Raw genomic sequence first — 23,213 nt, 5'->3', positions numbered from 1 at the left:
TGAGGTGTGTCGTGTGTTGGTGTTTACAGATAAATGTGCTTTTGTAAAATATGCCAAAAAAGGCATTTTCAAAAAAAAAAAAAAAAGCCAAGTTGTAATTAGATAACCATTTGATATAACCGGTGTCAAAATAAATAGAACACTGCGATGATCTACTGGTGCCACTGCGAGTTTTGGCCCTTTTTCAGTTGATTTTTCATTGGTGTGAGAATTTTTTGGATCGCACCAAGTTTCAGGTTAATCGCGCGTCCTGCATCGTTTAGTATACATGGAGTAACAAGCTGCGTTTAACATCTCACGCCCACCTCTCGCACTGTGCCTGTGCAAACACCGCAGACCTGTCTTGTAATTTTTTTTTTTTTTTTTTTAACTTTGATGTCTCCCATTTTTGTAAATTAAGTTTGAAAAAAAAGCTTCTGTTTACGTTTTGCTTCTGGAAACACGAGTCCGACGTGTGGTTTTTGAACGTACAATGTGTGTGAGAACATAAATCGGGTGCTCTGACTTTCCACTGTGCGGTTCTGTGGTACCCTTGAGCATGGAACCAAATACAGTGATTGAAAATATCAGCCCAGCTTCAGTTTGAATACTGCCATGAACACTACTGGCCAGATAATCTGTGTCTGCTGCTACGTTTAAGATGCGTGGAATTTAATAAACGCAAACACAATAACGTCTATAAACCCAGAGAATATATTCACAACAGTTTTAGGCACTAGAGATTATCCTATACCCATAATGCACCTGGACACAGCATGTCCCCACTAAAACCTTAAAAATTAGCATATTACTTTAAAACTAAAACATATATCTGATATTTTCACTTTATAAAACTTCAGACATAATGTTAATTTAAATAACTTGCCCGAAATTAGTTTGGGTAAAATTTGAACCATAAGTTAAAAATGTATGCCTCTGGACGACTTGGGTGATATTGCCGTCATATCACTATGGGGTTAAAAGAAATGAGGTTTTTTTGGTGACCAGTTCTCCTTTGCCTGCAGAGGTTAGAGTGGTTTCTTCTAGAAGCAGCTCTCTTTTTGCAGGGGACAGAACTACATCTACTACAAAACATTTAACAGGTAGGTGTTCAACTGATTTTAAATTTTACGAGTTTGTAGCTGTTCAGCTTTGTTTACCACGTTAACGCTCTAAAAATTATCGGACAAAAATTATCAGAAGATAATGAGTCTGATAATGTTTTTTAAAGTTATCTGAAAAGATAATCCATAATGAAACATTATCTTTGATAATTATCGGTTATTGGATTATCGGAAACCGTGCCCACAACTGATAGTTTCTTGCGTACCCCTCCGCATACTGCTGCGTTGGGAGCAAAAACTCAGCATAGAGCTGCATATCTCCGCGTAGCCACAATACACAATTCTACGCTTGCACCAGTGTGAAAGGGGCTTAATAATGGAGCAGGACTCAGTCTCATCGTATCTAAATTCTGGGACTGTAAGTGAAGCAAAGGGCTAGTTGTCAGCGATCACATCAGCATCCTTCCTGTTGTTCTGGTATTCTGTGTGCAGTTAGTTCTGGCTGATTGAGTCTGCTCTCTCCTGTTCGGTTTGAAGTGCAATCATCGGGCCCTTCGCTAGTGGCTGCAGTGGACAGGAGCACCCACGTAGCATTCCGCGTTCCAGACTGAACTTGAAGAAACAAGATCTTCACCCCAAGTAACAAAATGTGAACTAGGATGGCCTATGGAGTTTCCATGAATTAACATTTTATTTTATTCTCTCGTTTGTTGTATTTTTTTGTTTATTTGATCTCTGTTAATGTTAGCATGGCCTAAGCAGTTGGTCACCCCTCTGAGTTTAATCTGCTTGAGGTTTCATCCTGAAAGAAAAACATCTGAGGATGTTTTCTCTTAAAACAGTAACCTATGTGCTTGCTCAAGGGGGTTGGTAAGGTTAGACCTTACCCTTGTGAAGCGCTTTGAGGCACCTTATGTTGTGATTTGGTACATTGTAAATAAACAGAATTTTGATAACTTTTGAATGGTTTGGTTTTCTTTGGACAGTTGCTTTAGCAATAACATGCAAAGTCCACAAAGAAAGGACCAGGGGCCTCATGTACAAAGCATGTGTACGCACAAAAACCTGGCGTACCTCTGTCTCCACTCCCACGTTCAGATGTATCAAACGTGATATGACCGTGGAAATGTGCAGTCCGTCATACAAGAATCCTGGCTGGTGTGCGCACATTTCCACAGCTATTGTGCCACCGGCGACATGTAGTGGTGATGCGGGGAACTGTCAATAGTGTGAAAACAAATCAGAGCGATGTGCACATCAGAGACACACTAATGAACAATGAACACACCCATGTGTTTGCAATTATAGGGATGGATATAAAACCATGCGCAAAGTGATGCGTATAATGGCACTACCAATGGCTGCGTTAGCATTTTAGAAGAAAATGGTGTAATCTGACGCCAAGTGTGGATTCAGGGAATATGAGGATTTACTTGCAAATGATGATTACTGGCTCATAAACCAATCTTGATTACCAAGGGCACTGTTATTGGAGGTGTGCGCAGAAGCGCAATACGGCAAGGAGCCAGGCGGTAGTTAGTGTCCACACATGCGTTGACCACGCTGGGCTTCCTGGCAACAGGGGCATTCCAGCGAGAGCTGGGCGATCGGTAAGGAGTGTACTAGTCAACCCTGTGCCGAACCATACCACCTGTGTGGAACGCAATCATCCGAATGTCATCACATCACATTAAAGCGCACTTTGCAGCAAGACCCAGTTTCCCTAATGTAATCAGAGCTATTGACTGCACACATATTGCTATAAAGGTGCCATTACATGATGAATTTGTTTTTGTTCATAGGAAACATTTTCATTCGATCAATGGTCAAATCACATGTGATACGCAAATGTATTGGGTTAGGAACAGGCTGGAGGCTGGCACGGTGCAGTGGGTGGCTGCGTGCTGTGTAAATAGTTTATTCATATAATTATTCTGAACGAAAACCAGCGCAGGCACATTTTGGCATGTGTGCATTCAAATATGTTTTCTGTTCAGCCGTGGAGTACCACATTTTGCTGCTGTGAGCTCACTACGGCCTCACACACATGCTCCCACTAACATATTTCCCATTTAACGGGGAAGCAAATCAACTATTACTGTGTGTGTGTCCACCTCACTTCCAGTCATCTGTGACTCACACTCGGTATAATTTCTTTTCTGTGTTCATGTTGACTGACGTGATGGCGTGGGGAAATATTTAAATAAGGGTGTGGAAAGGGAGGAGCATGGTGCGTGTACATGTGTGCTCAATTTCTACGGTGATTGGGATGTACAAACGGAACGTGAATATTTCTGTGATTATGCCTGTTTCTGGGTTTTGACATATACCATGTTTCAATAGGGAATCCACGCAAGTCTTTGTACATGAGGCCCCAGGTCTGAAGATAACCTGGGACGTTCTTGACATGCAGCAACAGTGCTAACCACCAAGCCACCGTACTGAGTCATATAAAGAGAACTGAAAGTTTGATTTCAGTGCACAGTTATCCAAATCACTACCAAACATTAGCTGAAGAGAAGACACTAGAGTATGTTTATAATAATTGATTTTCACCCAAAAATGTGAATCTAATTCCTCACACAAGATGGTGGAAGAAAACATCTCGGAGACTAGCTTGATGTCCACTCTTGCCTTTTTTTTTTCTTTTTTTTTTTTTAAATCTGTCTACATTGCATTAAAGACAGCTTTGCTGCTTGGGCACTTTGCTAACGCTAAACAGTTAATATGCAAACATGTTAACAGTAACATTTAAACAGCTAATAAGCTAATAATGTCACAACAACAAAGGACGCAAAGACTTCCATCCACAGATCGGCGGATATTGAACCACAATCTAGATGTGTGATTGGACGTAGTTAATAGGGAAGAACCCTTGATTGCCATGGAGCATGCCCTCACACCAACCATCGTCATGGCGATGCGTCATGTAGATAACATCCCCCTTGATGAAAGAGAGGTCTCCAGGCTTTGAGGCTTCGTAGCTGTACAGCGCCACCACTGAGACACAAAGGAGAAAGCAGTTAGCAATTACAACAACAACAACAAAAAGTCATTATGATATAAGAGGAAAACCCTCAAATGTCATTATTTGTTGATGTTGCTGAAAGCTAACTTATGCTAGCTCAAATTCAGGATAATTGTAATTGTGCTACCACTAAACCCAAAGTTCAGCTCCAAGCCAATGCTAAAACAGATGAATAACAAATTTTAAGCCAACACTCAGTTGTTGTCACGTTTGGCTTCATGTCTTTGTTATTATTTCAGACATGCTCTGAAATCTGGACGACATCACATTTCTATCAGCTCCTTGGCCGTGCTGCTGAGGTTCTGTTTGTCGGACCTTCAGAACAAACGGCTATTTGGTCCAAAGCTTTTTTCACTGGGAACACACTGGAAGCGTCACTATGGACAGGTGCAGCTTACGCCAACAGTCACGCATGTGTGTGTTTTTACACTGAGCTGTGTTTGTGTTGTGTTACTGCGCAAATGTTCCACATAATTTCTCTTTGATAATGACTTTACCTTCCGTAACCCTGTTACAGTGCACAATCAGGTGCTTTTTTTTTTTACTTGCTTGTTTAGCTAAAACAGCTAAAACTTGACAGCACCACCCTGAACAGCACATCTTGTGTCAAACATTTTAATGTTAAAAATGTAAATACAGGCATAGACATTAAAGTAGACCTGCACTGAAATAAATGTGGTCAGATCTCAGAAAGAAATAGCTGATATGTATTTATAAGACCCTTATGAATGCAGTAAAGTAAATCTGCAAGCCCAAATTTGTAATTCAGCTGAGAAATCTTCGTTTAAAAATGACAAATTTGCAGCTAAAATTTGGCCCTCCGCGAAAACTGTTTATACATCCAGGACATTGCCGTGACGCAAGGGAGAAGACAGAGTGCTAGCGCCTTCAGTCCGATCCCGCGCGTTGAGTGAATGCAATACTAGCTATTTCTCAATTGAAATTGATTTTATCTGTTAGTAATGTTACTGTTAGACACATCCTGGTTTCAACATCCAAAAGTAAGCTGCAACGAATGCGAGATACAGCTCTGCATGCTCAGATCAGCGGCGACATCGACAGCGGACAACATTCTTCCCCCACCCTTACGCCTTGCTTTCACTGCCTCTGATGCTCTTACCGATTCTGCTGGCTCGGTAAACGCTGCAGTGGGCCACTCACACTGCCCCCGTGTCTGCTGTGCAGAGTTGTGGCCCACTCCGGCACCACCTCCCTGTCTACTGAATGGAGGTGCGGCCAACTTGGCAACAAGTCTAGAGACTACGCTTGCTGTTTTGATGCGGAGCGTTCCAACAGCCCGCAAGGATAGACTTCTTGCGGAAAAATCTGCAGCGCCGCACGGTCTCGATAACCGCAGCTGCAGAGCTCTGTGGCCAATGAGAGAGGTTTGTATCTTTTTAATGACTTGGAATCTTTGCGGGTCCCGCATCCGTACCCTGCAACTGTAACACCGGAGGCAGTGTGAGCAAGGCAAGGCGTTACTGCGCCAGCCAGCTTGCTAGCTTTTAACAAGTCTTTCATTGGATTCAGGTGTGTTGGAACAGGGAGACAACTAACAGTGTCAGGAAGGTAGATCTCGAGGACCGAACTTGGCCACCCCTGCTTTAAACTAATGCGCTAAATCAGAAGGTTTGAGTGTTGGCACATGACACATGCATCATAAAGGCATGATAGGAAATGAGTCTCCTCTCAATCACTGCCCCCCCCATCAAAATGCATAGAACACTGCCATCTAGTGTGTGAATAACGACCAACACGATCATTGGTCGCTATTCGTTGTGCTGAATCACACTTCACAAACAATTTTCAGTTTTGCAAATGCCTTTTTTTTTTTTTTTAACAAATAAAAAAAATTTATCTGTTACATTTATGTGTAAGGGGGTCCCTTCTCAGGGGCATCCAATCTCTGTACTCACAAAGCAAGAGCTGTGTTTGGGTGTTCGGCAGTAATTTGGACTCGTTTCCGGTGGAGGTTTGCCTCCGCCAGGGCTGCACCTTGTCACCAATCCTGTTTGTGATATTCATGGACAGGATATTGAGGCTTAGTTGTGGGATGGAGGGTTTCCAGTTTGGTGGGCTCAGGGTCTCATCACTGCTTTTTGCAGACGACGTGGTCCTGTTAGCTTCATCAGCCAGTGACCTCCAACACTTACTGGATCGGTTTGTAGCTGAGTGTGAAGCGGCTGGGATGAGGATCAGCACCTCTAAATCTGAAGCCATGGTTCTCAGCAGGAAACCGATGGATTGCCAACTCTGGGTAGGGAATGCAGTCTTGTCCCAAGTGAAGGAGTTCAAGTATCTCGGGGTCTTGTTCATGGGTGAGAGGACAATGGAGTGCGAGACTGACTGGAGAATCACTGCAGCAGGGGCAGTATTGCACTGGCTCTTCCTCCTCTCATTTATGGTCATGAGGGTTGGGTCATGACCGAAAAAAAAAACTAGATCGCGGGTACAAGCGGCCAAAATGGGCTTCCTTAGGAGGGTGACTGGAGTCTCCCTTAGAGGAGGTTGAAAGGATCCAGCTGAGGTAGTTCGGGCATCTGGTAAGGATGCCCCCTGGGCGCCGTCCTAGGTTGCAGACTGGTTGAATGAGCGACTGCATGATGCTATCATGTCAATATGGACCAACATCTCCAAGGAACATTTCCAAAACCTTGTTGAATCTATGCCTTGAAGAGTTAAAGCAGTTCTGAAGGAAAAAGGGGGTCCAATCCTGTAAAAGCAAGGTGTACCTAATAAAGTGGCCGGTGAGTCTATATGGGACCGTGAAAAAGTAACTTCATGTGGAAATAAAGTTGACATTCTGACTCGAGTCATTTCTTATTTACAGTTAAAGTTGTGAAACTGATTTTTTTTCCTTTGTGTGTGTACTAAATGATACAAATATGATCATTATTGTCCATCTGAAACAGAGGGAGCATGTCAGTAACATCAGCACTAATTGTACTGTAGTATTTTCAGTACCTTGCTCCAGGTATTGATCGGGGGTGTCTGTGTTATCGAACGCTGGTGGAGGAAGAGGCATCATGAAGTCATCAAAGCCACTCTCATCATCCAACAGTAGTGGAGGGGGCGGAGCTGGGATCTCCAGTGCTAACAAAACAGCACAGTGGTGTGATGTTTATGAACATTATACACATATATACACACACACACACACACACACACACACACACACACACACACATCAATCAATCAATCAATTTTTTTATATAGCGCCAAATCACAACAAACAGTTGCCCCAAGGCGCTTTATATTGTAAGGCAAGGCCATACAATAATTATGTAAAACCCCAACGGTCAAAACGACCCCCTGTGAGCAAGCCCTTGGCTACAGTGGGAAGGAAAAACTCCCTTTTAACAGGAAGAAACCTCCAGCAGAACCAGGCTCAGGGAGGGGCAGTCTTCTGCTGGGACTGGTTGGGGCTGAGGGAGAGAACCAGGAAAAAGACATGCTGTGGAGGGGAGCAGAGATCGATCACTAATGATTAAATGCAGAGTGGTGCATATAGAGCAAAAAGAGAAAGAAACAGTGCATCATGGGAACCCCCCAGCAGTCTACGTCTATAGCAGCATAACTAAGGGATGGTTCAGGGTCACCTGATCCAGCCCTAACTATAAGCTTTAGCAAAAAGGAAAGTTTTAAGCCTAATCTTAAAAGTAGAGAGGGTGTCTGTCTCCCTGATCTGAATTGGGAGCTGGTTCCACAGGAGAGGAGCCTGAAAGCTGAAGGCTCTGCCTCCCATTCTACTCTTACAAACCCTAGGAACTACAAGTAAGCCTGCAGTCTGAGAGCGAAGCGCTCTATTGGGTGATATGGTACTACGAGGTCCCTAAGATAAGATGGGACTTGATTATTCAAAACCTTATAAGTAAGAAGAAGAATTTTAAATTCTATTCTAGAATTAACAGGAAGCCAATGAAGAGAGGCCAATATGGGTGAGATATGCTCTCTCCTTCTAGTCCCCGTCAGTACTCTAGCTGCAGCATTTTGAATTAACTGAAGGCTTTTTAGGGAACTTTTAGGACAACCTGATAATAATGAATTACAATAGTCCAGCCTAGAGGAAATAAATGCATGAATTAGTTTTTCAGCATCACTCTGAGACAAGACCTTTCTGATTTTAGAGATATTGCGTAAATGCAAAAAAGCAGTCCTACATATTTGTTTAATATGCGCTTTGAATGACATATCCTGATCAAAAATGACTCCAAGATTTCTCACAGTATTACTAGAGGTCAGGGTAATGCCATCCAGAGTAAGGATCTGGTTAGACACCATGTTTCTAAGATTTGTGGGGCCAAGTACAATAACTTCAGTTTTATCTGAGTTTAAAAGCAGGAAATTAGAGGTCATCCATGTCTTTATGTCTGTAAGACAATCCTGCAGTTTAGCTAATTGGTGTGTGTCCTCTGGCTTCATGGATAGATAAAGCTGGGTATCATCTGCGTAACAATGAAAGTTTAAGCAATACCGTCTAATAATACTGCCTAAGGGAAGCATGTATAAAGTGAATAAAATTGGTCCTAGCACAGAACCTTGTGGAACTCCATAATTAACTTTAGTCTGTGAAGAAGATTCCCCATTTACATGAACAAATTGTAATCTATTAGACAAATATGATTCAAACCACCGCAGCGCAGTGCCTTTAATACCTATGGCATGCTCTAATCTCTGTAATAAAATTTTATGGTCAACAGTATCAAAAGCACCATTGAGGTCTAACAGAACAAGCACAGAGATGAGTCCACTGTCCGAGGCCATAAGAAGATCATTTGTAACCTTCACTAATGCTGTTTCTGTACTATGATGAATTCTAAAACCTGACTGAAACTCTTCAAATAGACCATTCCTCTGCAGATGATCAGTTAGCTGTTTTACAACTACCCTTTCGAGAATTTTTGAGAGAAAAGGAAGGTTGGAGATTGGCCTATAATTAGCTAAGATAGCTGGGTCAAGTGATGGCTTTTTAAGTAATGGTTTAATTACTGCCACCTTAAAAGCCTGTGGTACATAGCCAACTAACAAAGATAGATTGATCATATTTAAGATCGAAGCATTAAATAATGGTAGGGCTTCCTTGAGCAGCCTGGTAGGAATGGGGTCTAATAAACATGTTGATGGTTTGGATGAAGTAACTAATGAAAATAACTCAGACAGAACAATCGGAGAGAAAGAGTCTAACCAAATACCGGCATCACTGAAAGCAGCCAAAGATAACGATACGTCTTTGGGATGGTTATGAGTAATTTTTTCTCTAATAGTTAAAATTTTGTTAGCAAAGAAAGTCATGAAGTCATTACTAGTTAAAGTTAATGGAATACTCAGCTCAATAGAGCTCTGACTCTTTGTCAGCCTGGCTACAGTGCTGAAAAGAAACCTGGGGTTGTTCTTATTTTCTTCAATTAGTGATGAGTAGAAAGATGTCCTAGCTTTACGGAGGGCTTTTTTATAGAGCAACAGACTCTTTTTCCAGGCTAAGTGAAGATCTTCTAAATTAGTGAGACGCCATTTCCTCTCCAACTTACGGGTTATCTGCTTTAAGCTACGAGTTTGTGAGTTATACCACGGAGTCAGACACTTCTGATTTAAAGCTCTCTTTTTCAGAGGAGCTACAGCATCCAAAGTTGTCTTCAATGAGGATGTAAAACTATTGACTATATATGTGTATATATACACGTACACATACACACATACACACACACATACATACAAACATATATACACACATACATACAAACATATATACACACATACATATATACACACATACACACATACACACAAACATATATGAGGTGGGCTTCATTGATAATTGGCAAAGCTTCTGGGGAAAACCTGGTCTTGTTAGGAGAGACGGCATCCATCCCACTTTAGAGGGAGCAGCTCTCATTTCTAGAAATCTGGCCAATTTTTTGGGATCCTCCAAACTGTGACTGTCTAGCGTTGGGACCAGGAGGCAGAGCTGTGGTCTTATACACCTCTCTGCAGCTTCTCTCCCCCTGCCATCCCCCTATTACCCCATCCCCGTAGAGACGGTGCCTGCTCCCAGACCACCAATAACTAGCAAAAATCTATTTAAGCATAAAAATTCAAAAAGAAAAAATAATATAGCACCTTCAATTGCACCACAGACTAAAACAGTTAAATGTGGTCTATTAAACATTAGGTCTCTTTCTTCTAAGTCCCTGTTGGTAAATGATATAATAATTGATCAACGTATTGATTTATTCTGCCTAACAGAAACTTGGTTACAGCAGGATGAATATGTTAGTTTAAATGAGTCAACACCCCTGAGTCACACTAACTGTCAGAATGCTCGTAGCACGGGCCGGGGCGGAGGATTAGCAGCAATCTTCCATTCCAGCTTATTAATTAATCAAAAACCTAGACAGAGCTTTAATTCATTTGAAAGCTTGTCTCTTAGTCTTGTCCATCCAAATTGGAAGTCCCAAAAACCAGTTTTATTTGTTATTATCTATCGTCCACCTGGTCGTTACTGTGAGTTTCTCTGTGAATTTTCAGACCTTTTGTCTGACTTAGTGCTTAGCTCAGATAAGATAATTATAGTGGGTGATTTTAACATCCACACAGATGCTGAGAATGACAGCCTCAACACTGCATTTAATCTATTATTAGACTCTATCGGCTTTGCTCAAAAAGTAAATGAGTCCACCCACCACTTTAATCATATTTTAGATCTTGTTCTGACTTATGGTATGGAAATAGAAGACTTAACAGTATTCCCTGAAAACTCCCTTTTGTCTGATCATTTTTTAATAACATTTACATTTACCCTGATGGACTACCCTGCAGTGGGGAATAAGTTTCATTACACTAGAAGTCTTTCAGAAAGCGCTGTAACTAGGTTTAAGGATATGATTCCTTCTTTATGTTCTCTAATGTCATATACCAACACAGAGCAGAGTAGCTACCTAAACTCTGTAAGGGAGTTAGAGTATCTTGTCAATAGTTTTACATCCTCATTGAAGACAACTTTGGATGCTGTAGCTCCTCTGAAAAAGAGAGCTTTAAATCAGAAGTGTCTGACTCCGGGGTATAACTCACAAACTCGTAGCTTAAAGCAGATAACCCGTAAGTTGGAGAGGAATGGCGTCTCACTAATTTAGAAGATCTTCACTTAGCCTGGAAAAAGAGTTTGTTGCTCTATAAGAAAGCCCTTCGTGAAGCTAGGACATCTTTCTACTCATCACTAATTGAAGAAAATAAGAACCCCAGGTTTCTTTTCAGCACTGTAGCCAGGCTGACAAAGAGTCAGAGCTCTATTGAGCTGAGTATTCCATTAACTTTAACTAGTAATGACTTCATGACTTTCTTTGCTAACAAAATTTTGACTATTAGAGAAAAAATTACTCATAACCATCCCAAAGATGTATCGTTATCTTTGGCTGCTTTCAGTGATGCCGGTATTTGGTTAGACTCTTTCTCTCCGATTGTTCTGTCTGAGTTATTTTCATTAGTTACTTCATCCAAACCATCAACATGCTTATTAGACCCCATTCCTGCCAGGCTGCTCAAGGAAGTCCTACCATTATTTAATGCTTCAATCTTAAATATGATCAATCTATCTTTGTTAGTTGGTTATGTACCACAGGCCTTTAAGGTGGCAGTAATTAAACCATTACTTAAAAAGCCATCACTTGACCCAGCTATCTTAGCTAATTATAGGCCAATCTCCAACCTTCCTTTTCTCTCAAAGATTCTTGAGAGGGTAGTTGTAAAACAGCTAACTGATCACCTGCAGAGGAATGGTCTATTTGAAGAGTTTCAGTCAGGTTTTAGAATTCATCATAGTACAGAAACAGCATTAGTGAAGGTTACAAATGATCTTCTTATGGCTTCAGACAGTGGACTTATCTCTGTGCTTGTTCTGTTGGACCTCAGTGCTGCTTTTGATACTGTTGACCATAAAATTTTATTACAGAGATTAGAGCATGTCATAGGTATTAAAGGCATTGCGCTGCGGTGGTTTGAATCATATTTGTCTAATAGATTACAGTTTGTTCATGTAAATGGGGAATCTTCTTCACAGACTAAAGTTAATTATGGAGTTCCACAAGGTTCTGTGCTAGGACCAATTTTATTCACTTTATACATGCTTCCCTTGGGCAGTATTATTAGACGGTATTGCTTAAATTTTCATTGTTACGCAGATGATACCCAGCTTTATCTATCCATGAAGCCAGAGGATACGCACCAATTAGCTAAACTGCAGGATTGTCTTACAGACATAAAGACATGGATGACCTCTAATTTCCTGCTTTTAAACTCAGATAAAACTGAAGTTATTGTACTTGGCCCCACAAATCTTAGAAGCATGGTGTCTAACCAGATCGTTACTCTGGATGGCATTTCCCTGATCTCTAGTAATACTGTGAGAAATCTTGGAGTTATTTTTGATCAGGATATGTCATTCAAAGCGCATATTAAACAAATATGTAGGACTGCCTTTTTGCATTTACGCAATATCTCTAAAATCAGAAAGGTCTTGTCTCAGAGTGATGCTGAAAAACTAATTCATGCATTTGTTTCCTCTAGGCTGGACTATTGTAATTCATTATTATCAGGTTGTCCTAAAAGTTCCCTAAAAAGCCTTCAGTTGGTTCAGAATGCTGCAGCTAGAGTACTGACGGGGACTAGCAGGAGAGAGCATATCTCACCCGTGTTGGCCTCCCTTCATTGGCTTCCTGTTAATGCTAGAATAGAATTTAAAATTCTTCTTCTTACTTATAAGGTTTTGAATAATCAGGTCCCATCTTATCTTAGGGACCTCGTAGTACCATATTACCCCATTAGAGCGCTTCGCTCTCAGACTGCGGGCTTACTTGTAGTTCCTAGGGTTTGTAAGAGTAGAATGGGAGGCAGAGCCTTCAGCTTTCAGGCTCCTCTCCTGTGGAACCAGCTCCCAATTCAGATCAGGGAGACAGATACCCTCTCTACTTTTAAGATTAGGCTTAAAACTTTCCTTTTCGCTAAGGCTTATAGTTAGGGCTGGATCGGGTGACCCTGGACCATCCCTTGGTTATGTTGCTTTAGACGTAGACTGTGTTTCATAATTATTGTATGGCCTTGCCTTGCAATGTGGAGCGCCTTGGGGCAACTGTTTGTTGTGATTTGGCGCTATACAAGAAAAAAAGTTGATTGATTGATTGATATACACATACATATACATACATATATATATATATACACATACATATATATATATATACACATACATATATATATATATACACATACATATATATATATACACATACATATATATATATATACACATACATATATATATATACACATACATATATATATATACACACACACAAAAAAATAAAAACACAATACGACAACACATATTCAAAGTGCAAGTGTCCTTGTTACTACGGTACAGTGTTCACATCAAGCGGCCACGTTATAAAACAGTACTTGCGCTCCTATGTGTCCACTGCTGCATTTGTATTGTGAGGCAGCAGAAAGTGTTCGCACCCTAGACGAGCAAAAACCTGGTCTAATGTCCAGGGTGGAGTTTTGGTGGGATCCAATGTATGGAATAACCAATGACTGATGTGGCGAGTTCACAAAGTGCACATGAATGCACATCAGTGCATCATAAATCCATGAAACTAAAGTAGAAACATCAAAACTTTAATATCTAGGGATCCTACCATATTTTTCTTCTTGTTTTTGGACAGCACCAACAAACTGAGCTGACGAGGTGTATTCGATTTTCGCAGGGAGTCCGGACATTAAAAACAGTTAGCAACAAAAATGTACACCGCCCATAATAACTGATGTTACATGTATTAACATGCAACAACCTGTGCACCAATCACACACTCCAGCTGTAACAAAAAAACAGAAACTTGCTCCATGTGCATCAGAGCACACACCAACCTTAACAGTTTTTAGCTTACTCTTAACAGTGCTGCGTCTGTATGTGGACTCATCCTTTCTAATCTTTCTAGCTAATTGCATTACTACATGCTGGTCAGTGAACAAAGAGGCATCAGGTGATAATCCAGACTTCACTACACTTTTTATTTTTTTTAGCGTACTTCTACAACAAACACTCACTTCTCTCTCAATAACAATGACAGACAATTTGGTGTACTTGAGTATTTAAGGTAATTGCAGATGACACTGGTTGGTTAATTTCATGTTACCCCAACAACATGCCCATAACTAATTAGGTGACATAATCCTTCCACCCAGCGCCAGATTTCACACTGCGTAAATAGCAATGTGAGTGTGGAGATGCGCTAAAACCAGCAGGCTGGCAGGACAGCGCCCCAGCAGTTAGCTTAAATCAGCTGGAAAAGAGTTTTGTACAAATGGCATCACAAATACATGAAGCCCATCTGAGCACACAGGCAAAGTTCTGTCTCCATGGCAACCAGCTTTTTAAGGAACAGAATCCAAATCTACATCAGACATCGGAATCCACAAACAGTGGAGTACTCTGTGTACTAGCAGGGCTACCACTACTTCTGAGGAGGACATTTCTTACCCAGATGTTCCAGGCGAGCAGGTAAGCAGAGCCGAGGTGAGGAGGAGGAGGAGCGAGGCAGCAGGGTGAGAGAGGAGGGCGTAGGCAGAGGAGGAGCAAGGGGGGGAGGGTAGGGGGGAGGAGGCGGGATCATCACTGACGGAGAAGAAGAGCGTCAATCAGCTGACATCTGGACGTTCAGCAGGCAGCAGGGCTCTGATGCCTTGTTCAAGGACACATCAGCTTCCTCAAAAAGAAACTTTTCCACCACAGGAAACAATAACTAACTCAGAAACTTGGACCTAATTTGTGCTTTGAAGGAGAACTAATTTTCAAAGTACCAGAACTTTCTTTGGTTGAACTTTTCTCTGAACTGCAGACAAAGACAAGTGGGTGGAGCTCATCTTTGGCATTTAGCTTTAATTATGTAAACTCATGTGTATCCTGCTGGCAAACCAACAAAATAACATTAACAACTTATTATCTGTTGATTTTGTGAATAATTGATTTTATGAAATCTTAAAAAAAAAAAAAAAAAAAAAAGGAAATGTCAAAAATTGCCCCCCCCCCCCCCCCCCCCAAACACCATGTTTCACCCTGAAGCCAAAATTATTCCATTTACAGCTAAACAAAAGAGAGAAAATCCAGCTGGAATCAAAGTTAAATTCCTTGAAAAATTACTAAATTAATGAATAATATGATATTTATCCTGACTGATTACTTTTCATTTTGCTAATGTCAACTATCGCCTTCTATTGTCTTACATGAGCGTGTGTAGCGGTAGCGAGAGGCGGGGCCAGAGCGAACCCTCAAAGAGAGAGAATGAGCAGGTAAGCGACGGGGCCCCCTTCTGGACTGGAGGGTTACTGTGGAGGAGGGTCAGAAAACAGTGAAGAGAAGCTTTGAAGAAAATGAAAAGTGAAGCAATCAGGCAGCGATCAAAAAACTAATTCAAACGATCACAATATCAACTGAACATCTTTCAGAAGAATCAATGATCAGGTGATACAGGTACAGAAATAAGTCATTAGTATCGAGCTCCAGTTCTAACATCCACAACTAGTGCCCTGCCCATTTTTACAGGCTCCTCCCACTGCATGGAGCAGTGTGAATCAATCACCTTCCTTTCATGTGATGTAATTTGCGGCAAAATTTTAGGGGGGGTAACCTCACGGTGTAAAAGTTAAATATATGAAAACATATATGAAGACTTTGGGTGTAAACACAGAATAGCAGCATTAAGCAACAGGCACCAAACAGAACAAAAATGAACCAACCTTCTCAGAGATGTGCAAAAACAAATAAAACATTACTGCAGAATGAAAATGCCCAAAAGAAGAGGATGGACGACATCCAGGGGACCCTGAAGTAGAGCTGAACAGGGACATTCATCTGGGTCGAACACTGAAGGAGCTCCAACAATCAAAAAACCACTCCAGAATAGGTGACAACAAACACGTTAACAAATCGAGCCAAGACTCAAACCCACTCAGCAGAGGAAGTTTTTCAGAGCCGGTGAAACTTCAAATTAATCTAGGAGGAGTGATTACGACGCGATAATGTCAGATCGTAATCACTCCTCCTTCTGACTCAGAAGAAAGACGTGAAAGAAGGAGCTGAAGAAAGCACAACATCGCTGAGTGCATTTGTTGAAGATTTGCCAACAAAAGGTTTGGAGCTCTCATCTTTTAGATCGTTAAATATTGAGAACATGTACCGAGCTCGTGGGCCGAAATCTCCCCAAAATCAACAGTGGGGACATTTTCAAGCCACAGACTGAAGGAGGACGTGCTCTATAGAACTTTAGAGAAAAGGATTTGACTTGGCTTGTGACTACACACTGGAGCTGCCATGGAAGCAAAGGCGGTGCTCAGGGATTCAGACCGTGTTCCCCACCAGACTGAGTGTGTTATGAACAAGGTACAGTGATTTATATCTGTGCAGGAGGGACACCAGTGAAGGGCCCAAAAAGACTCAGCAGTGCAGTGAGGTATGAGGAAACTGGTATAAAAAAAATAAATAAAAAAAAATCATGTTGTAAACAATGCGTTAGTCAGCTCCAAGCGTTTCAGCATCAGGACTCTTGATAAGTTTTTTTTTTTTGTGAGAAGTACTGTGCCCCAACTGAAAGAGTTTATGTACCTCAGGGTCTTATTCATGAGTGAGGGACAGTGGAACGTGAGATTGGCCGTAGCATCCGCGCAGCAGGGATGGTGCTGCATTTGCTCTAACGTATTTTTGTGACGAAAAGGGAGCTGAGACAAAAGGGGAAGCTCTCGATCTACCGTGGTCATGAGAGTTGGATCATGGCTGAAATGGACTTCTTCAGGATGGTGGCTGGTGTCTCCCTTAGAGATAAGGTGAGAAGTTCGGTCATCCATGGGGAGCTCGGAGTAGAGCCACTGCTCCTTCACGTTGAGCGGAGCCAGCTGAGGTGGATGACCCCTGGGTGCCTCCCTAGGCACATCCAGGCACATCCAGCTGGGAGGAGACCCTGGGGAAGACCCAGGACTAGGTGGATAGATGATATCTCCACACTGGCCTGGGAACGCCTCTGGATCCACCTGTCAGAGGTGGTAAATGTGGCCCAGGAAAGGGAAGTTTGGGGTCCCCTGCTGGGGCTGCTGCCACCGCAACCCGGTTCCGAGTGAGTAGTTGAAGATGAAATGAAGAGATGAGAAGTACTGTTCCTACCACAGAAACAGCAATAAGATCATTTCTAGTCATCTTCAGTTATGTTGAGAGAAATGTTTTAATAACATAAAAAGCATATTTGAGGTCGGGACAACTTTTAAAGAACTTCATGAACCAATGAAGTAAGTTCTATATAGGCCCTAAGGCACGTTGATGCTGGTGCTCATCTCCGGATCCATGGTGTCAGTGGATGACTCCCTGTGGACAGGACGCCAGTCTGACGTGGTTTACTTGCTTAGTCCAAGGCCGGTACCATTTACAGCTGGGGGGACTGAGGGGTAGTGGGAATAGGATTCAAACCCAGGTCCTTATGAACTCAGCTACCTGCCCTCTCTTGGACTTTCCCTCCATACTCACATTCCAAATGACTCACATGGCCTTAAGATGTCTTCATACAGGAAGTCTGTTGCCATGGTAATGGTAAATGATTATGTTGGTTCTATTCCTTGTAGCGCCAGTGGTGTTAACACTGCAGCAGAGTCATGACATAACCTTTACAGAGCCCCAAGAAAACCTTTACAGCACTGAGACATAACCTTTACAGAGCCCCAACAAACCCTTAGAGCACTGCAACATAACCTTAGAGCACTGCAACATAACCCCTACACAACCTTAGCCCAACCCTTGTAATGATCATAAATATATTTAATTATATTTAGCAACTGTCCCAACATAAACCAAACACAACACTAACATAACCCTGACGTAAACCTAACATTATCTTAATGTAACAGTATCTGCGGAGGCCTTTGGTACCTTCACTGTGAGCATGTGACAAAATGTTCTTGGTGGAATCAAGTTACCGTCTGCATCCTGGCAGAGTGGGGGTGGGACCAGCAGCTCTGGGCCATCACTGGGAAGTGAAGGAAACCCATCATCATCAGAAAGAGGAGGGGGTGGAGGTGCAGGGAAACTGTTCTCCTCCACCACTGAGGAAAGACGGAAGAAGTGATGTCACTGACATCATTCAGCTTCACCATTTTACAGTCTATAAATACATCTTCATGTCCCTGAAATACCCACCATTTTGGTCGCACAAATCACCAAATATCTGCTGAGCAGCACCCGAGTCTCTGGCGACATCCAAATACTCATACTAGCATGTTATAATACAGTTGTATGTAAAAGTTTGTGCATTTCAATGATTTTCCTTTATAGATCATTGGTTGTTTAGATCAGCAATTTCAGTTAAATATGCCATATAGCAGACAAACAGTGATATTTGAGAAGTGAAAGAAGTTTATAGGATTTACAGAAAGTGTGCAATAATTCTTTAAACAAAATTAGGCAGGTGCATAAATTTGGGTACCTCAACAGAATAAAATACATCAATATTTAGTAAATCCTCCTTTTGCAGAAATAACAGCCTCTAAACACTTCCTACAGCTTCCAATGAGAGTCTGGATTCTGGTTGAAGGTATTTTGGACCATTCTTCTTTACAAAACATCTGAGGTTTGTTGTTTTCTGAGCATGGACAGCCCGCTTAAAATCACACCAGATTTTCAACAATATTCAGGTCTGGGGACTGAGCTGGCCATTCCAGAATGCTGTACTTGTTCCTCTGCATGAATGTCTCAGTAGATTTTGAGCAGTGTTTAGGGCCGTTGCCTTGTTGAAAGATCCAGCCCCGGTGCAACTTTGTCACTGATTCTTGAACACTGTTCTCAAGAATCTGCTGATATTGACTGGAATCCATGTGATCCTCAACTTTAACAAGATTCCCAGTACCTGCACTGGCCACACAGCCCCACAGCATGATGGAATCACCTCCAAATTTTTAGCAAGTGTTTTTCCTGGAATGCAGTGTTCTTTTTCAACCATGCGCCCCTTGTTATGTCTAAATAATTCAATTTTAGATTCATCAGTCCACAGCACCTTATTCCAAAATGAAGCTGGCTTGTCCAAATGTGCTTTAGCATACCACAAGTGACTGTTTGTGGAGTGTATGCAGAAAAGCCTTCCTCTGCATTACAGCATCATACAGCATCTCTTTGTGCAAAGTGCGCTGTATAGTTGAACAATGCTCAGAGACACTATCTGGAGCAAGATCTTGTTGTACGTCTTTGGATCAGGTCTGTGGGTTGACTATGACTGTTCTCACCAGCTTATCTGAGATTTTCTTGGCCTGCCATTTCAGGCCTTAACTAGTACTGTGCCTGTGGTCTTTTATTTCGTCATTATGTTCCTCACAGTGGAAACTGACTTTTGTATCCTTCCCCTAAACCATGATGTTGACCAATCTTTGTTTTCAGGTCATTTGAGAGTTGTTTAGAGGCTCCCATGTTGCCACTCATTACAAGAGATGCAAAGAGGAGAAACGTTTGCAAATGGCCACCTTAAATACCCTTTCTCATGACTGGTTCACCTGTGTAAGGAGGTCAAGGGTCAATGAGCTTACAAAACCAGTTTTGTGTTCCAATAATTAGTGCTAAATGTATTTAAAGCAATAAAATGACAAGGGTGCCCAAATTTATGCACCTGCCCAATTTTGTTTAAATAATTATTGCATACTTTCTGTAAATACTAGAAACTTCATTTCACTTCTCAAATATCAGTGTGTTTGTTTGCTATATGCAGTGTTGCCACAGTTACTATGAAAAAGTAATCCAATTACTGATTACTCCTTGACAAAGTAACTTAGTTACCTTACTGATTACTCAATTGTAAAAGTAACTAAGTTAGATTACTAGTTACTTTTTTAGTTACTTTCCCCAGCTGTCGACAACAACCCTCTGCCACCTCAACATAACAATGATACCTGTTTTGCCAAAACTCACTTTACAGTCACCTGTCCTAGACTTCAATGAACATAAATACTTGTTTTATAAAAAGTAAAATAAAGACCTCTTTCTTGACCTCGTATTTAACTGTTTACAGCACTGTAACAGTAAAACTTGCAATTTCTAGCCTGCATTGTTTATAAATGTAACTATTAAAATCTTTCTAACATTTTTCTAACATTTAAATTCTCTCTAAACATTTTACTTGTCAAAATTATTATTATTATAAGTAGTATTAGTTGTAGTAAACAAAAAAGGCTGCAAAACTGGATCTTTAATCTAGGGGTGTTGTGGGGGGGGCACATCCTTGCCCCCCATTCAATCTGGATTCGCCCCTGCTTTGGCGTCTGAGCACAAAGAATGGATAACACTTATTTATGCAGAAAACATGACCAGATTTACAGGTAAGAATGTTTTATTGCATTTTCACATCATGTGGTCCTCAGAAAGAGAGTTTAGGTGCATTTGAGTGGGAAATAATGTTAGTTGTTGACGCGTCGCGGAGGATCAGCTGTTTTTAGCAGCAGATACGGAGCGGCTCATCTCAGAATTCTTAAAAAAAAAGAAGCATAAAAATGTCTTTGTAAATGTCAGTGCAGGTGTGCTGTCGTCACTGCGCTTTTAAGAGGTGAGGACGAGCTGCTGCAGAAAACCGCGGATGAAAAGTTCACAGCTCGCTTAAAGTGGGCAGTGCAGTCGAACCCCGACCCCCTGCCCACGGACCAAGTTTAATGCTGCTATCGAACCACAATGCAAAAATAATAGTAACGCACAGTAACTTTAATCTGATTACTGATTTGGAAAGATTAACGCGTTAGATTACTCATTACTAAAAAAAGTTGTTAGATTAGAGTAATGCGTTAACGGCATCACTGGCTATATGATATATTTAACTGAAATTTCTGATCCAGACAACCAATGATTTATAAAGGAAAATCATGATGCAAAAGTTTGCCCAAACTTTTGCATCGAACTGTAGCAGGCAAAAAGCACTACTTTACAGTCCATAGAGTGTCAGAATAGCGTCATAGAGATCAGGCAAAAGGAACCCAGATGATCTACCTGTACAGCTGTCGTGATCGACAGTTGATCGCATGACACTGGTGCAGTAACCAACAGTGCTGCTATAATGAACTGATGCAGAAGGTGGCAGCAATGTGCCAAAAAGGATGATGACTGCCATTAAACACCATAGAAGAAGGAAGAAGAGAGTCTTCTATGGTAGAAAATGCGGAGGAGAAAAAAATTAAAACTTATTTTCTTCAGAGCAGGAGCAGAATTATTTTTTCCTTTATTCGAATGACAACTCCATCTGTCTTAACTGCAATACTAATGTGGCTTTACCGAAGAAAGGGAATTTGGAGTGGCATGTCAAGGCAATTCACAAGAGCTACGATCCAAACTTCCCGGCTAAATCTCTGCGCGCCTGAAAAGTCCAGGAATTTAAAAGTTGGCTAGCAGCACAACAGTCCATAAATATTTGACAGGCGCAGATGGAAGCATGTGAGGATAATGTGAATATGTTTGGGAATGTATGTGTGAATATGTGTGCTGCAATTTGGACTGTTACCAGTTATCCATCCATCCATTTTCTTCCGCTTTATCCGGAGTGGGGTCGCGGGGGCAGCAGCTCAAGCAAAGCCGCCCAGACCTCCCGATCCACACACACCTCCCCCAGCTCCTCCGGGGGAACCCCAAGGCGTTCCCAAGCCAGCCGAGAGATGTAGTCCCTCCAGCGTGTCCTGGGTCTTCCCCAGGGCCTCCTCCTAATGCGACGTGCCCGGAACACCTCTCCAGCGAGGTGTCCAGGGGGCATCCGGAAAAGATGCCCGAGCCACCTCAACTGACTCCTTTCGACGTGGAGCAGCAGCGGCTCGATTCTGAGCTCCTCCCGAGTGACCGAGCTCCTCACCCTCTCTCTAAGGGAGCGCCCAGCCACCCTGCGGAGGAAACTCATCTTGGCTGCTTGTACTCACGATCTCGTTCTTTCGGTCATGAGCCAAATCTCATGACCATAGGTGAGGATCAGAACGTAGATCGATCGGTAAATCGAGAGCTTTGCCCCCTACTCAACTCTCTCTTCACCACGATGGTCCGATACAGCGACCGCATCACTGCAGATGCTGCACCGATCCATTTGTTGATCTCACGCTCCATCCGTCCCTCACTCGTGAGCAAAACCCTGAGATACTTAAACTCCTCCACTTGAGGCAAGGACACTCCACCGACCTGAAGAGGGTAAAGCACCTTTTTCCGGTCGAGAACCATGGCCTCGGATTTGGAGGTGCTGATTTTCATCCCGGACGCTTCACACTCTGCTGCAAACCGCCCCAGTGCACGCTGAAGGTCCTGATTTGACGAAGCCAACAGAACCACATCATCCGCAAACAGCACAGACGAGATTCTGTGGTTCCCAAACCAGACCCCCTCTACACCCTGGCTGTGCCTAGAAATTCTGTCCATAAAAATAATGAACAGAACCGGTGACAAAGAACAGCCCTTGCGGAGGCCAACATGCACTGGAAACAGGTTTGACTTACTACCGGCAATGCGAACAAGCTCCTGGTGTGGTCGTACAGGGACCGGATAGCCTTTAGCAAAGGACCCTGGACCCCGTACTCCCAGAGCACCCCCCACAGGGTGCCCCAAGGGACACGGTCGAACGCCTTCTCCAGATCCACAAAACACATGTGGACTGGTTGGGCGAACTCCCATGAACCCTCGAGCACCCGATGGAGCATGTAGAGCTGGTCCAGTGTGTCGCGACCAGGACGTAAACCACACTGCTCCTCTTGAATCTGAGGTTCGACCATCAGTCGAATTCTCCTATCCAGTACTCTGGAATAGACCTTACCGGGGAGGTTGAGGAGTGTGATCCCCCTATAGTTGGAACACACCCTCCGGTCCCCCTTCTTAAACAGAGGGACCACCACCCCGGCCTGCCAATCCAGAGGCACTGTCCCCGATCGCCACACAATGTTGCAGAGGCGTGTCAGCCAAGACAGTCCCACAACATCCAGAGCCTTAAGGTACTCAGGACGGATTTCATCCACCCCAGGAGCCTTGCCACTGAGGAGCTTTCTAACCTCCTCGGTGACTTCGGCCTGGGTAATGGATGAGTCCGCCTCCGAGTCCCCAGTCTCTGCTTCCTCTTCGGAAG

The 23,213-nt window shown here is 42.5% G+C and overlaps 1 protein-coding gene across 4 annotated transcripts in view; it reads right to left on the bottom strand.

The window, feature by feature from the left end:
• Nucleotides 1-1,414: 1,414 nt before the first annotated feature.
• abi3a (ABI family, member 3a) overlaps nt 1,415-23,213 on the bottom strand; it is a 71,760-nt gene continuing 49,961 nt past the window's right edge. For 3 of the 4 annotated variants that reach the window (XM_034190765.1, XM_034190767.1, XM_034190768.1), the window contains 5 exons: nt 18,076-18,201; nt 15,343-15,444; nt 14,600-14,734; nt 7,036-7,164; nt 1,415-4,043 (listed from right to left, as the gene is read on the bottom strand). In XM_034190765.1, the coding sequence (XP_034046656.1) occupies nt 3,880-4,043; nt 7,036-7,164; nt 14,600-14,734; nt 15,343-15,444; nt 18,076-18,201 (656 nt within the window). In that variant the 3' untranslated portion in view covers nt 1,415-3,879. The remainder of the gene's footprint in view (nt 4,044-7,035; nt 7,165-14,599; nt 14,735-15,342; nt 15,445-18,075; nt 18,202-23,213) is intronic. The other variant, XM_034190766.1, reaches the window with a different exon arrangement.

The sequence above is a fragment of the Thalassophryne amazonica genome, chromosome 16, assembly GCF_902500255.1.
Source record: "Thalassophryne amazonica chromosome 16, fThaAma1.1, whole genome shotgun sequence".
Lineage (NCBI taxonomy): Eukaryota > Metazoa > Chordata > Actinopteri > Batrachoidiformes > Batrachoididae > Thalassophryne > Thalassophryne amazonica.
This window is presented reverse-complemented; position numbering and strand designations above follow the sequence as displayed.